The sequence below is a fragment of the Penicillium bovifimosum genome (genome assembly GCF_028826915.1).
Source record: "Penicillium bovifimosum strain IBT 22155 chromosome Unknown utg000006l_segment0_segment0, whole genome shotgun sequence".
Lineage (NCBI taxonomy): Eukaryota > Fungi > Ascomycota > Eurotiomycetes > Eurotiales > Aspergillaceae > Penicillium > Penicillium bovifimosum.
The window spans coordinates 583,642-596,888 of NW_026622715.1; the positions used below are offsets into that span (position 1 = coordinate 583,642).

Genomic DNA, 13,247 nt, shown 5'->3' on the forward strand with positions numbered 1-13,247 from the left:
CTATCAGCCACCCCTGAACATTGTTACATAGATAGCAAACCAAACGCCATATTTGATTACTCAAACTCTGTGCACCTGACCTGGCTCGTATCAACCTTAAATCATGAGGCATGATGCGCCGCACCAGGGGCGCGGGCCGCGTTTCGGCTAGGGTCCAACCTGTTGTCCAAATCTTCATATCGAAGGATGAACTCACGCTGTGAGGATCGAGGGATTAGCTCAGCGGATTCTTTTGAGTCCAAGGAGAGGACTGCGAGGTACGTACTCGGACTTTCTTCCAGCTGGAAGGATCCCACAAAAGATATACGCCACGCTCCGTCACACCGCGCTCAACATCAACCGGTCCAGGATATGTCTCATCGCGAGTCAACCAGCAACGTTCGAGTTTGTGATAGCGCCATTTACGACCCATCAATTCCTCAGCCACTAATTCTTGCATGATATCTCGAGGCATGCTGTAGAATATAAAGAACAGCGTCTCGTCACTGAAGCCCGGAATACGAGACTGGAGAGGCTGAATATTGGCGACGTTGTAACAAGCCGGCAAAGAGAAATCCTGTTCCAAAGGAACTGCTGACATCGATGACACGAACGGTGAAGCGAATGATGTGTGCAAAGGTCTGCATGAAAAGCGCGTTAGCCATGGGTAGTTGATGACAAAATGAAGTGACCCATACTCGGCCTGATTCAAATCCAATCCTAAGGTCATCAGGTCTTGGCCAACGGCGAGACTTGCAACATCGGGACTCTCGCTGTGAATCATGCGCAATAAACCCGCTAACCCAAAACGGTCAAGTTCACTCATTTGTGCGAGAGGCGGTTGTTCGGTACTTTGGGGTGCATTGGATACATCCTGGCTCTCGGCGCTTTCTGGCAGTCGCTGCTGTAGCTGTTGTGGGTCACTGAAGTTACGTTGACCTGGCAGTACGCCATTGTTCAAACCCTGTTGCAAAATTAGCACCCTCTGATAAGTGAGCATGATCGGATGAAGTTACCTCTTTCTCTTGTCCCAAAATTCCATTGGGCACCTGGCTGCCTAGTGATCCTGATGTCCCTATACCAGATCCATATCCTCCAAATCCTGCACCCTGCATCAATGAGCCAGTTCGACCGAGGGGGAGCTCAGCGGCAGCATTCCGACCCAAAGGGGGGAATTCCTCAATATTGCCGGTCTGAGGTTGGCCACCAGCACCAAGTTGGCTACTGATGCCCTGCCCACCATTTCTAAAATCGTCGAGTCGATTGGCAAATTGTGAACCGGATGGAAACATATCATCGTGTGCTGTCTGCGATTGTTGAGGCGTAGGGAGCCCTTGAGGTTGCGAGGGACGAGAGGGAGCTTGCGACGACGGAGGGTGCTGTTGTCTTTGGACAGGTGTTTGCTGAGCAGCGCGTTGACTTGCGTTGGCCCACATTAGCTGACCGGGGGTCTGTGACTGTGATTGCTGTGATGCGCCTGATAGCGAAGGAAACTCCCTAATATCACCCGACCATGTCAGTTCGGAGACAAACTCGAGGATCCAGAGTGATAGGAGACCACCGCAAACCAAGGCAAGTGAGCACTTACGACAGATCAAGTGGTGCTGCAGATTGTGATCCTCCAAGACTTTGTGCAAAGCTTCCCATGGTTCCCATTGTGCGCTGTTGATTGCTCTGTAGGCCAGACGATCCGCTAGTTGGTAAATTGAAGCTCCAATTTGCACCACTTCCTATTGGACTCGCATGTTAGAATCCCTTCGTAGAAATGATCTGAAGTGTCCAAAGAGTATGACTTGAGGCACCGCACCCAGTTTCCCGTTAAGCAATCGCGCGGAGGTAAACGATGCAGTTTGAGCTTGTGCTTGTTGGTGCGTGGGAAATCCGGACATGCCTCTCAACGGCTGCAGGCCTGAGACCGACACAATCGTGGAAAGTCAGCGCGATGGTTGGACCAAGGGCTGCGCGGATAACACCGCAACACAGGAATGTGTGAACACGCTCCTTGCAAATGTCTCGGTCGCAAATGTAGGACCACCAGCATCAAAGCTTACGGCGTGCTCCCCTGCACTTCATGACGCCAAGAAACCCTCCCCATTAGACAGAGGATATCTCTGCACAGAAACAATCAAGGGCTCGGCGGAGGTGGGTAGATGATAGGATGGGGTATAACGGTGCGCAAAGGCATTGAAGGGATTTGACGAACCTGGTCTATTCATAATCGAGGCTTCCTGAGAGGGAGCTGGTTTCCAGAATCCGCAATATTTCGTAACAAACAAAAAGATCGTCAGAATAATCCACTGACTTGAATCTGTGGAGGGGAGAACAATCCACAAAGGCTGGTCACGTTGGATGCGGCGCTGCTCCGCTGAGCGAGTCGATTGGGCGGTCAGCCGCGCGGGTGCATGAGAATGCACAGGCCAGTCTCCAGTTAACCGCGGACGAGGCCTTGATGGGAAAGGATGACAACTGAGAATAGTTGGATAAAGGCTGTTTGAAAGAGGGTTAGAAGGACTTATTTAATATATGAAAGATGAAGACTGGGATAAACTAAAATGCGAATATGCGAGAGTAGACCCGATGAACCCGAGACTTCGCATCAAGTCCTGGACTGCTGGTTACCGCCGTGGCACGTGACGAGCCTTGCCGCCTTTGCGAAAAGAAAGGCCATCAATCTCAGACTCGACCATCTTGGGCCACCACAATCATGCAGCCAATTCCACGCATTGCCGGCCGCCTGAGAGGGCTGGGCATGGCTGAGCTGCCTCCTACCTATCTCGCGCCATCACTTCGTCTTCCCGTCACGGTGTCAGCCGTCCAGTCTTCGAGCTTTTCTTCGACTGTCCCGGTGAGCGCTAACCCTCGACGCGACAAGAGCAAAAACCGTGGTGTGTCGGCTATCCACCGAACCGGTCCCAGAACCCCATTCACTGTGTCAAGATGGCCGTTGCCCAAACCAGTGTCACCGGAAGACATGCAACCCCGGGAAACGAACCCCAATCACGGACTCTGGGCTTTCTTCCCCCCGGATCGGACAGCATTATCTACCCCTGAATATGACAACGCTCATGGTTAGTTCAATTCCTTTCAAATATTATAGGGTGAGCATCGACAGTGCTGATTGTGGACAATCTAGGACGTTCATGGGGTATTCAAGAACTCCGGGAGAGAAGTTGGGAAGACCTCCACGCTTTGTGGCATGTGTGCGTTCGGGAGCGAAACCGCATTTACACCTCTGATTTCGAGAGAACCCGATTGAAGCCCGGCTATGGTGACTTTGAGTCTCAGGGACGGGATAAGGTGGTGAGTCTTACCCTGGCTGGACACCGGTCATTCTCGTTCATACGATTTGCACATCTATCGAGGACCCTTCTCCTCGTCATTGCTATTTCTGGACATCACTAACAACATTGATATCGTTAGATCAAGAGCACCATGAAGAACATCAAGCACGTCCTGCGTGAACGCTGGTATGCTTGGGAGGACGCCTCGCGATTGTACAAAAGCGGATACCGTCCTGAGAACTTCCACGGGCTTGACGACGTGGAAGTTGAGCAGACTAAGGACAAAGAACAATAAGCATGAGAACAAGGCGAAGGTACGGCCCAGGCAAAGTGAAGCCGCAACTTCAATCAATCAAGTACTGTGTATGTAAGATTAGCTTCTATGGTGATTTTAGTATTGTGCATTTCGAATTGGACATGTGATCCAAGTATATTTACCATGTCAAGAACCGGGCAATCCAACCGGGCAATCCAACCGGGCAATCCAACCGGGCAATCCAACCGCGCAGTAACATGCTCAAATAGCTAACTATGAGTCTATGTTATACATGTAACTATTCTATTTATTGTAATGTTATTACACCACAACGCTAGGTGACGGTACATTGAGTGCTGAGAACGGTTACTATGGACGCCACTTTAACGAGTCAGGGTGCTCAGTGATCACCCTTCACTCAGTGTGCTCAGGGCAGACGCTCAGGTGTCTCATAATGGCCGGCCCGGCGGCCTTGTCGATTATAGTTACAGAAACTTCCAGAGTTAGGGCTGTGTGCCACCGGGTAGTTACCGTGTATGAGATTATCGAATATCTTGGATTAACGTAACTATGACAATGCCAATAGTAGTGGATATCAATGAGGATCAAAGATATCAGGGGAAGCTATTGACGTGTTGGAGTCGGAGGTAACTCACTAGTGGCGGATCTGCCAAATCTTAGTTCCCCTTTTCCGCCTCGTTGATCCGCGGGGAGATAAGTTAAACCTTCTCTTCTTCTCATTCTCTTGGATTCTTTCCAATCTTCTACCTCTATAGTATTCCCCCTTCACGTTCACTATGGACGAGATTGCCCCAGAGTACGATGTTGTGGTTCTCGGCACTGGTATGTTGCTATGTTGCTACCCCGCCAATTCACCCCTCAATACTGACCGACTCTTCCCAGGCCTGACCGAGTGTGTGTTGTCTGGGTAGGTTCATGAGCTTGAATTTGATTTTTGTTCATTTTCTCATACTTGACTGCAGTGTCCTCAGTGTGAAGGGTAACAAGGTGCTTCACATCGATCGCAACGATCATTATGGAGGGTAAGTGAAGCGGAGAAGCTCTCTATGACGGCACCACGGTCAAAACAGCTAACAATACCACAGCGAAGCAGCTTCCGTCAACATCGAAGCAGTATGTGCATTGGCTGATGTCTAGTACTATGCCCACTAACTTTATGTGCAGCTGTTCAAGAAATACGGCAACGTCGCCCCCGGCGAGGAGCCATGGAAGAAATACGGAAGGGTCAATGACTGGAATATCGACTTGGTCCCTAAGCTGCTCATGTCAAATGGAGAGCTGACCAACATTTTGGTTTCTACGGACGTTACCCGATACCTTGAGTTCAAGCAGATTGCTGGCAGCTATGTTCAGCAAGGCAAGGGCCCCAAGGCGACCGTGGCCAAGGTGCCCTCGGACGCCGGTGAAGCCCTGCGCTCATCGCTCATGGGCTTGTTTGAAAAGCGACGTGCCAAGAAGTTCTTGGAGTGGGTTGGTGAATTTAAGGAGGACGACCCAGCTAGCCACCAAGGTGAGTTATCCGCGACTTGCCCAGTTTGGCGAATGTTCGTCAACCGAATAGCTAACCGGGTGCAGGATTGAACATTCACAAGTGCACGATGAAGGAGGTTTACGACAAGTTTGGCCTGGAGGATAATACTCGGGACTTCGTCGGCCACTCCATGGCTTTGTTCCCCTCGGACGAATATATCAATCAGCCCGGCGCTGCCGTCGAAACCATTAACCGCATCCGTTTGTATGTCAACTCCATGGCACGGTACGGAAAGTCGCCATACATCTACCCGCTTTACGGCCTCGGCGAGCTTCCCCAGGGCTTTGCGCGTCTGTCTGCCATCTATGGTGGTACCTACATGTTGAACACCGACGTGGATGAGGTGCTTTATGAGAACGGCAAGGTCTCCGGAATCAAGGCAACCATGAAGGATCGTGACGACCAATCGGACGCCATGAAGTTCGAGACCAAGACCAAAAAGATCATTGCCGATCCTTCCTACTTCCCCAGCAAGTCCAAGGTCACCGGATACTTGCTCAAAGCTATCTGTATTCTGAACCACCCCATTGATAAGACTGACGGCAGCGACTCTGTGCAACTGATCATTCCCCAGTCCCAGGTTGGACGCAAGCACGGTGAGTGTGATTCTGTCTCGGTTTGCGGGTAGAATGCTAATATCTTCTAGACATTTACATTGCTATGGTTTCGTCTGCGCATAACGTTTGCCCCAAGGGCTACTACGTCGCCATCGTTTCCACCATTGCTGAGAATGATGCCAACCACCACATTGAGCTCGAGCCTGGCTTCGAGCGCCTGGGTAAGATCGAGGAGAAGTTCATGGGTCCTCCTATTCCTCTCTACGAGCCCACCGACAGCGGCGAGGAGTCCAACATCTTCATCTCCAAGAGCTACGACGCTACATCACACTTCGAAACTACGACCGGTAAGCAGTCTTCCAGGGTCAAAATGTTACAAATTTGTCGCTAATGAAATCTTCTAGATGATGTCCGCGATTTGTACCGCCGTGCCACTGGCGAAGAGCTGAAGGTTGAGGGTCTCCGGGAAGATCAGCAACTGGCCACAGAGTAAAAAGGCCTTGATACCCGCCTTGACAATGGGATCATCTAGTTCTGTTTAAATTGATTGGCTATATTTGTCTTGGACATGTGCGACAGTTTCTCTGTTCTTTGTACCCCTTCCCTCCTATCATAACAAACGAAGGACAATACTGTCTAGATCACTACCACCGCTATGAGATCATGCCATTCGCTCGTACAATGTCTGGAAGCTGGCAATTTGATGCAAATGAGATCTATACAAATTGATACTATGTAGCTGTCTCTAATATCCCCGCCAACGCTATTCCTCCCCGTACTCGTATCCCAGCCTGATCAGATTCTCTGGTTGTCCTCCGGGTCTGTATTGGCCTTCTCATGTTCACCAACCACGCAAATATCCCCACTATCGGCCTTTTGAATCTCAGCCCGTAACAATGCCAGCCGCTTGCCAACATGAATAACCTCGCAAACCAGACGCGCCTCAGTACCCGTCGGTATAGGGCGCAGATATGTCACTTTGAGGTTGCGACTGACTCCACCGAGACTGAATTTGCCCGGCTGTGAGACACCCAGCAAGATCATGGTCGACAGGTTATCGATCAAAGTAGCAGCACAGCCCCCATGGAGGTTACCCAGGAAATTGCTCATCGCCGGGGTGATTCTGAAAAGGAAGGAGACGGTGGCCGGGGGACCGCGGGTTGCCGAGTCGAAGCGGAGGTTACAGGCGCGGGCATCGATGCCCCAGTGCTTTGAAATTGAGACAAGGGTAAGCGCTATATTCCATCTGCGTACGAGAAGTGCGTGGATTGGGAGTTGCAGAGCAGTGGTTAAGCTTGCTGCGTATGGATACTTACTTCTCCGTTCCCCACGCTGAATCGCTTCGAGTACTCGTAGACGAGCTTCTCGAAGTCGTCCAGTTCCCTGGACGGGGCGCCTATTGCGTTGTCTGACATGATGTATGTATTATAAACAGTATTAGACGCGAATTATAAAGGATGTTTGGGAAGGGAAATGTTGTTGGAGATGTATTCGGAGCTCATACCCCCCAGCCGCAGCTCGGATGGTTTGGACCTCGGCTTGATGGTGGCAATGCCGGTCAAAGAGGACTGTTGTGATTACTGATTCCAAATGAAGCAAATCAACGCATACTTTGAAGTCTGGGTCAACAGAGATGAGTCCGTGGCTTTGGCAATCGTCATGCTTTGTATGGTCTCATTTCTTTTGATCAAATTGTCCTGGGCAGCAGATTAACGATGGCCAGATACTCCGAAGCTGCATGCCACGAAATGCGATCTCGGCGGATGTCCGATATCTACTTTTCAATTCAATTCAAAAATGCCTGCAAACAGATCATCTCGATCAAACGGACAATCAAAGACAACGTAGACAACCCACTGCAAGTGCAAGGGAAGTCTCCTTGCCGTCCGAAGCACCTGACTTCGCGTCACGCGTCTCGGCCTGAGGCCAAACTCGGCAACTGTTGACCCCATCCGACCCTTGCCCAATTGAACCACGCAGGTCGTCTGTCTTTGTCTGACTGGACTTGGATCTGTTTCTGTTAATATACGATAAATGCGCCGCGATTGATATTCACGGACTTGTAAGTCAATGCCCTCGGGGTGAGCTGCTTGGTTCAAGCTGGTCGGACACAAAACAGCGTTGATTGGAACAAATGTTAATTGAAACAGTCGCAACCAACAAGGCCGACGAGAGAGCTACGAGGGAATTCAACTTCAATTTCTTTAACTCGACTAGCGCTATTTCCCTCGAATCCGATACTATATTAGCGCTTCGTGATCTCTCCAATTACCCACGATGAAGGACCCGCGAGCATCCAAGAGGAGAAGAGTATCCGAAGACGCTGATGGAGATATTGAAATGGGAAATGATGGACAAGACGTATTCTCCGTCCCATCATCTCCCAACAACGACCGGACTTCTCCCACACCCGTCAAAAGCGCATCACGGCGTCGATCTACGCGCGATGCAGACACCGCGAACCCCGACATGACAGCCCCAGGTAGCGAGGTGTTGAAAGATGAAGCGCAAACCCCCCCACGAGCTGGAACACGGTCAAGCGGGCGACAGCGCAAAACACCGAAAAGATTCGAAGAAGAAGTCATGGCACCTGGGCGGAGAAAATCAGCAGCTACTCCTTCACAAAGTGCGCGTGCGACCCGAAGCGCGCAAAAGCCGCGACGGTCTAAGGTGGTCGACGACGACGAAGATGAAGATGAACATACTCCCGAACCTGAGGAAGATGATGATGACGAGGATGACATGGATGTCGACGAGTCATCCCCCGAACCCACCCGGCGCTCGGTCACAAGAACCAAATCGAAGAGGAGCACAGCGAAACCCAGACCCAAGAAAGCAGCTCCGGCTAAAGAGACGAAAGAGAAGTCGCCTTCGCCTGAGTATGAAGACGACTTGGACGACCTTGTTGCAATGCAGCTCCAACAGGATCTTCATGTCCAGCCGGAGGCGTACGAGACCGCGGATATCTCTGAACCGATGCCAGAATATGCTGAGAACTTCCAGACGCTTTGTCAAGAGGGGTTGGAAGACGAAACGCGCATTCTTTCTACCATAATTCTCGAAAAGCTGTCGGGGAAACGGCAGATTCCTGTTCGCGGACTCGAGACTGAATACCAGAAAGTACACCAGCTCATTGAACAGACAGTCTCAGTGGGCGAGGGTAACTCCATGCTTCTTCTCGGATCTCGAGGATGCGGCAAGACTGCCATCGTGGAGTCCATCATCTCGTCCCTTGGGAAAGAGCACAAGAACGATTTCCACGTCGTTCGCTTGAATGGTTTTCTACACACGGATGATCGTCTAGCCCTACGAGAGATGTGGCGCCAGCTTGGTCGTGAGATGCACACCGAGGAAGACACAGCCAAAGTCAGTTCCTATGCGGACACAATGGCTACGCTCTTGGCTTTACTGTCACACCCGGAGGAACTTTTCGGGGCCTCTGGGGACCCAGAAGCAAAGACTGCTGCAAAGTCCATCGTGATCTTGCTGGATGAGTTTGATCTATTCGTCACCCACCCACGACAAACTTTGTTGTATAATCTCTTTGACATTGCCCAAGCCCGCAAAGCCCCTATTGCGGTCATCGGGCTGACGACAAAGGTCGATGTAACCGAGATGCTTGAAAAACGTGTAAAAAGTCGATTTAGTCACCGATATACGTATGTCTCGCTACCTCGATCTTTGGAGACCTTTTCGGATATCTGCCTAGGGAGTCTGGATCTCAGTGAAGCAGAGATGGCCGACATTGCAGATGAGCTTGGCTCTGAACGCGGTCTGGTTGAGTCTCACGGATGGAATACACTGCTGGAGGCATGGAAGGACTACTTGAAGGTAAGTTATCTTACATTGTGCTTTACCCCACCAATTACACCTTCGCTAATCCTCACTCTTTGGAATAGCATTTGTGGAATGACAAAGACTTCCAATTCCACCTCAGGCGTATCTACAACCAAACCAAATCCGTGAAGGAGTTCTTCAACAGCGCCCTCCTCCCTATCAGCGATTTGTTACAAAGTGTATCCACCGCCGACCCATCCATCCCCGAAGTCCCTACTCCGAAGAGCTTCGCTTCTCAAGCCCTCGATTGCCCCGATCCAGCACCTCTTCCCTTCCCCACATCTTTTACATCATCAAGTCCTTCATCATTGCCATTGGCATTGCTAGTAGCCGCAACACGCTTGGCAGCCCTATTCGACCCCGGAAACGACGGGTCTCAGTCTCACAACATGGGACCACTTGCACTTTCTTTCCCCGCCGCCTATGCCGAATACGTTCGGCTGCTGACGTCCGCAAAGACGTCGGCCTCCGTGTCCGGTGCTGCGGCCACTCCCGGCCGTGTCTGGGGCCGGGACGTGGCCAGAGAGGCGTGGGAGAAGCTGCTTAGCTGGGGTCTCGTTACTCCGGTGGGTAGTGGCAATGGGACTGCAGACGGGCAGATGTTCCGTGTGGAAATCAGTTTTGAGGAAGTCATTGAGATGGCTGGCTCTGGAGGTGCTTTGGGCCAGTGGTGGCGTGAGTAAGGGCAGCAATGTCGAACCCGTTTTGTACTATACCTACTATCGAAATACGTGAATCGTCATTCACGGAGTCTTCTGGAATATCCATCGAAAACATTGCTGTTGTCCACTCTTTCCAGACTATTCTCAGAAACCACTAGCTCCGAAATCTACCTGACCTGATCACCTATCCCTTCCATTACCCCACCCTAGCTCTTCGTGGCATCGGTTAGTCACGTCGCCCTTACCTTGCTTCGATATATGTGTACGGGAGCATGCATATGGAATACGGGGTATCGATGTTCTCGAACTCCAAGGGGTTATAGGCTTGTTATGAACACAAATTTGAGTTACAGACTAGTTCTCCAAGTTGGATGACATGCATGAACTAAGTGCAGATCCGCGTTAGCCTAGCATGAAGCAATCGGTGTTGGGATTCTGTGATACATGAATTTCATCTAGAGAGGGTTTCGAAAATGGCTGAGTCGAACTCCCTTCGGAGCAAAAAGAAAACAACGGAAAGGATAAAGCTTGCACGCAGTTACTGGAAGCACTGTTTTCTCTCGGCAATGGAAGGAATGTCCACTGGCAGGGTTTCGAATCCCGCTGCCTTGGGTTGTGTTCCTCTTACTCCCTTGTGCTCTATGATGTCGGTGTTGTAGAAGCCTAATCGGTGCCTCGGACAATATTACTGTAGAATAAAAGTGTGTGCAATTGTCTGTATGCACGTTCGATAAGAAAAGAAAAGCACGCGGCATAGACTTTGTGCATGTGGCTTGAACGTTGGAAACGACATGTCGGATTCTCATGTCTTTGTCCAGAAATGGGTAATAGGAGGAGAAGCAAGGTGCGAGCGTGTTACTCTGCATGCAGGACGCCGATCGCTGGGGTTCCATGCGTAATATGCACGATCTCAGGGTCATTTATGCGGATGGGCTTCTACATGCAGGTTATAGGTATCCATTATGCTCCTAGTGTTTCTAAATTGGGTTATTCAAGGACGCTCTGTCACTATTCACCTAAACTCCCTTGAATCAAGGTTGGGTCAAGGGTAAGAGAAATAAATCATAGAGCCTAAAGCAGAATCACCTGAGATTGAATGAATCATGCAACCCTCGCATGGCTGTAATGTGTAATCCACTGTTGATGCCCCAACCTTTTCTATAGTACTAGGCTACTAGCCTAAAGCTCCTTTAGCTGTTGACAATACATCTGGCTTCTGCATGCAGATTGCTATTCTCGCATCCGTCTGTTGAAAGGGTGACTACATGAGCATGTGTCTGCCTTGTGCACATGTGCAAAGTCTGATTGAATTCCATGCAGTAGCCCGAAAATACATTCACCACTTCCAAGCCTATTTGGTCCAGCTCTTGTGATAGAGACCAAGGCTGTTTCGACCGAGACAGGGTCGAGACTCGCTGGTTTCAGGTTGGATCAATCTAGATCCGACTGGCCGTATTGAACAAAAGCTAAGCTTTGTGCGACCTAGTCATGTCAGTATGTCAGTATTTTTGCATGTTCTCCATATAAAATCTGGGCGTTTGATCAGCGGGCCGCAGCCTTCCGTGTGGGCAAGTGGGCCCCCTAAGGAGCAACACGAGAAACGGAAAGGAATGATACTCCGCAGAGATGGGGAAATTGCGCATGGCTGCAATGCTTTGCAGGTTAGTGCCATTTGCAAGATGCTGTACGCCCGGGGAGAAAGGAGGACTAGTGTCAAGGATCTTCCTGTGACGATATGGCGGTCACCCGCTTCCGTTGTCGAAATGCGTCTACATTGATGACCCCGCTGTGCAGATGTAAAGACACAGCCACATTTCTTTGTTAGATCAGGGCTCAAGGTACGATATGGCCGTTGTCTTGTGATTTGTCATTCCTCAAGACTTCAGCCTCGAGTCATGTCTCGCTACCCCACCGAGGTGAGGGATTGCGATATTGACGTAGTCTTGGACTTCATGCGCGAACAAGGTTGAAGGTGGGAAAAGTGGAGGCCTTCAAGGTGACGGGAGGGTTATATCAACGCGGGTAGTTTTTCCTTCGAATGGAAGCGCGAGAATGTGATGGGGTTTCGCTAAGCCCAACTGATTCAGTCGATGGAGCCACATCAAAGCGCGGGGTGATGAATTTGTAAATTGCTTTGTGTTATTTCGAGTCCCTTATGACGATCGAGAGTCGGCCAACTTCCGTCTTCCCCGCTACCCTGCAGTAGTAGAAGCGACGATCAAACGAGACGGAGATGTGTCAGGTGTCCCGATACCGGCAATCAGCACGTTTTATCAGCCGAGAGATGAGAGCAGTCGGATATCAGTCAAGACGATCAGAACCGGAGGAATCGCTTAATGAGATCAAGCGCGACGGCCATTGACCCGTTGAATGTATTCGTGGTGTTTGTAAATAATGCGATGGCTCGATTCGAGCTATGCATCGTACCTTTGTAGGTAACATATGCAACCCCTCCCCGATCTCAGCCGACCTCTTACTGAGATCGGAATTTCACCCGATATTGGTGCGATATGCATATGTTGTATGCTTCTCGATTGCCGAGATGGTTGTTTGCTTGAATGCTGTAACCAGGACGGCCGTGCTATGCTTGTAAAACCAGGCTGGGGGCTGAAGGCAAAGAAACTGAAGGTACCACCATCGCGGGTTTTCAAATTCTCCGGGCAGAGATAAAAAGTGAAGAGAGGAAGAGAAAGGCGTCTTTTCATGATCAGTGATCACCACTAGCGAGATGCAAGTTAGCGTCATCAACATATTTGCCACCGAGTATCAATAACTAGGGCTTAGTGGTATCTCGTTATTCGCGGTTCTCGGGGATGATCAAGACAAGAGAGATAGACAATCAACAAATGAAATGGACCAGAGACCATGAAACAAAGCATGCAGACATCTTCTGCATCCTTCACGGCCACATGGGCGTGGAAGATCCACAGTCAAGGTTTCAATGCAAGTCATAATCTCATGTACTAATGTCCCCATGTAGTGCAGGATGATTATTCGCTTGGTTGGCTCTCGAGCTGCATGAGCTCGGCTAAGTTCTCTGCTGTCATCGGTGTTTTGCAGATCTGCCACGTGGACTTGGTCCTTTTGTTCATGTGTGGCTCCTCTGCCGTCTTCTTACCGTCA

At 50.3% G+C, this 13,247-nt stretch overlaps 6 protein-coding genes across 6 annotated transcripts; 4 read left to right on the top strand and 2 right to left on the bottom strand.

Moving 5' to 3' along the window:
• Nucleotides 1–101: 101 nt before the first annotated feature.
• Nucleotides 102–1,868, bottom strand: N7515_007855 (NOT2/NOT3/NOT5 family protein; the record flags this gene model as incomplete). The annotated part of the gene is made up of 4 exons (XM_056668599.1): nucleotides 102–197; nucleotides 266–943; nucleotides 996–1,709; nucleotides 1,782–1,868. The coding sequence occupies 4 exons, from the start codon at nucleotides 1,866–1,868 to the stop codon at nucleotides 102–104; spliced, it is 1,575 nt and encodes a 524-aa protein (XP_056518429.1).
• Nucleotides 1,867–2,133, top strand: N7515_007856 (uncharacterized protein; the record flags this gene model as incomplete). The annotated part of the gene is made up of 1 exon (XM_056668600.1): nucleotides 1,867–2,133. One exon carries the CDS (start codon nucleotides 1,867–1,869, stop codon nucleotides 2,131–2,133), a length of 267 nt encoding a protein of 88 aa, XP_056518430.1.
• Nucleotides 2,134–2,683: 550 nt separating this feature from the next.
• mrpl4 (mitochondrial 54S ribosomal protein uL29m) lies at nucleotides 2,684–3,555 on the top strand (the record flags this gene model as incomplete). Its single annotated transcript, XM_056668601.1, has 3 exons — nucleotides 2,684–3,047; nucleotides 3,113–3,279; nucleotides 3,400–3,555. 3 exons carry the CDS (start codon nucleotides 2,684–2,686, stop codon nucleotides 3,553–3,555), a joined length of 687 nt encoding a protein of 228 aa, XP_056518431.1.
• A 758-nt stretch (nucleotides 3,556–4,313) lies between these two features.
• Nucleotides 4,314–6,118, top strand: N7515_007858 (secretory pathway gdp dissociation inhibitor; the record flags this gene model as incomplete). Its single annotated transcript, XM_056668602.1, has 8 exons — nucleotides 4,314–4,359; nucleotides 4,420–4,444; nucleotides 4,500–4,559; nucleotides 4,623–4,650; nucleotides 4,702–5,047; nucleotides 5,113–5,664; nucleotides 5,715–5,972; nucleotides 6,030–6,118. The coding sequence occupies 8 exons, from the start codon at nucleotides 4,314–4,316 to the stop codon at nucleotides 6,116–6,118; spliced, it is 1,404 nt and encodes a 467-aa protein (XP_056518432.1).
• A 302-nt stretch (nucleotides 6,119–6,420) lies between these two features.
• On the bottom strand, nucleotides 6,421–7,040 carry N7515_007859 (PaaI family thioesterase; the record flags this gene model as incomplete). Its single annotated transcript, XM_056668603.1, has 2 exons — nucleotides 6,421–6,834; nucleotides 6,942–7,040. 2 exons carry the CDS (start codon nucleotides 7,038–7,040, stop codon nucleotides 6,421–6,423), a joined length of 513 nt encoding a protein of 170 aa, XP_056518433.1.
• Nucleotides 7,041–7,902: 862 nt separating this feature from the next.
• Nucleotides 7,903–10,145, top strand: N7515_007860 (origin recognition complex subunit 4; the record flags this gene model as incomplete). The annotated part of the gene is made up of 2 exons (XM_056668604.1): nucleotides 7,903–9,456; nucleotides 9,525–10,145. The coding sequence occupies 2 exons, from the start codon at nucleotides 7,903–7,905 to the stop codon at nucleotides 10,143–10,145; spliced, it is 2,175 nt and encodes a 724-aa protein (XP_056518434.1).
• Nucleotides 10,146–13,247: the final 3,102 nt, after the last annotated feature.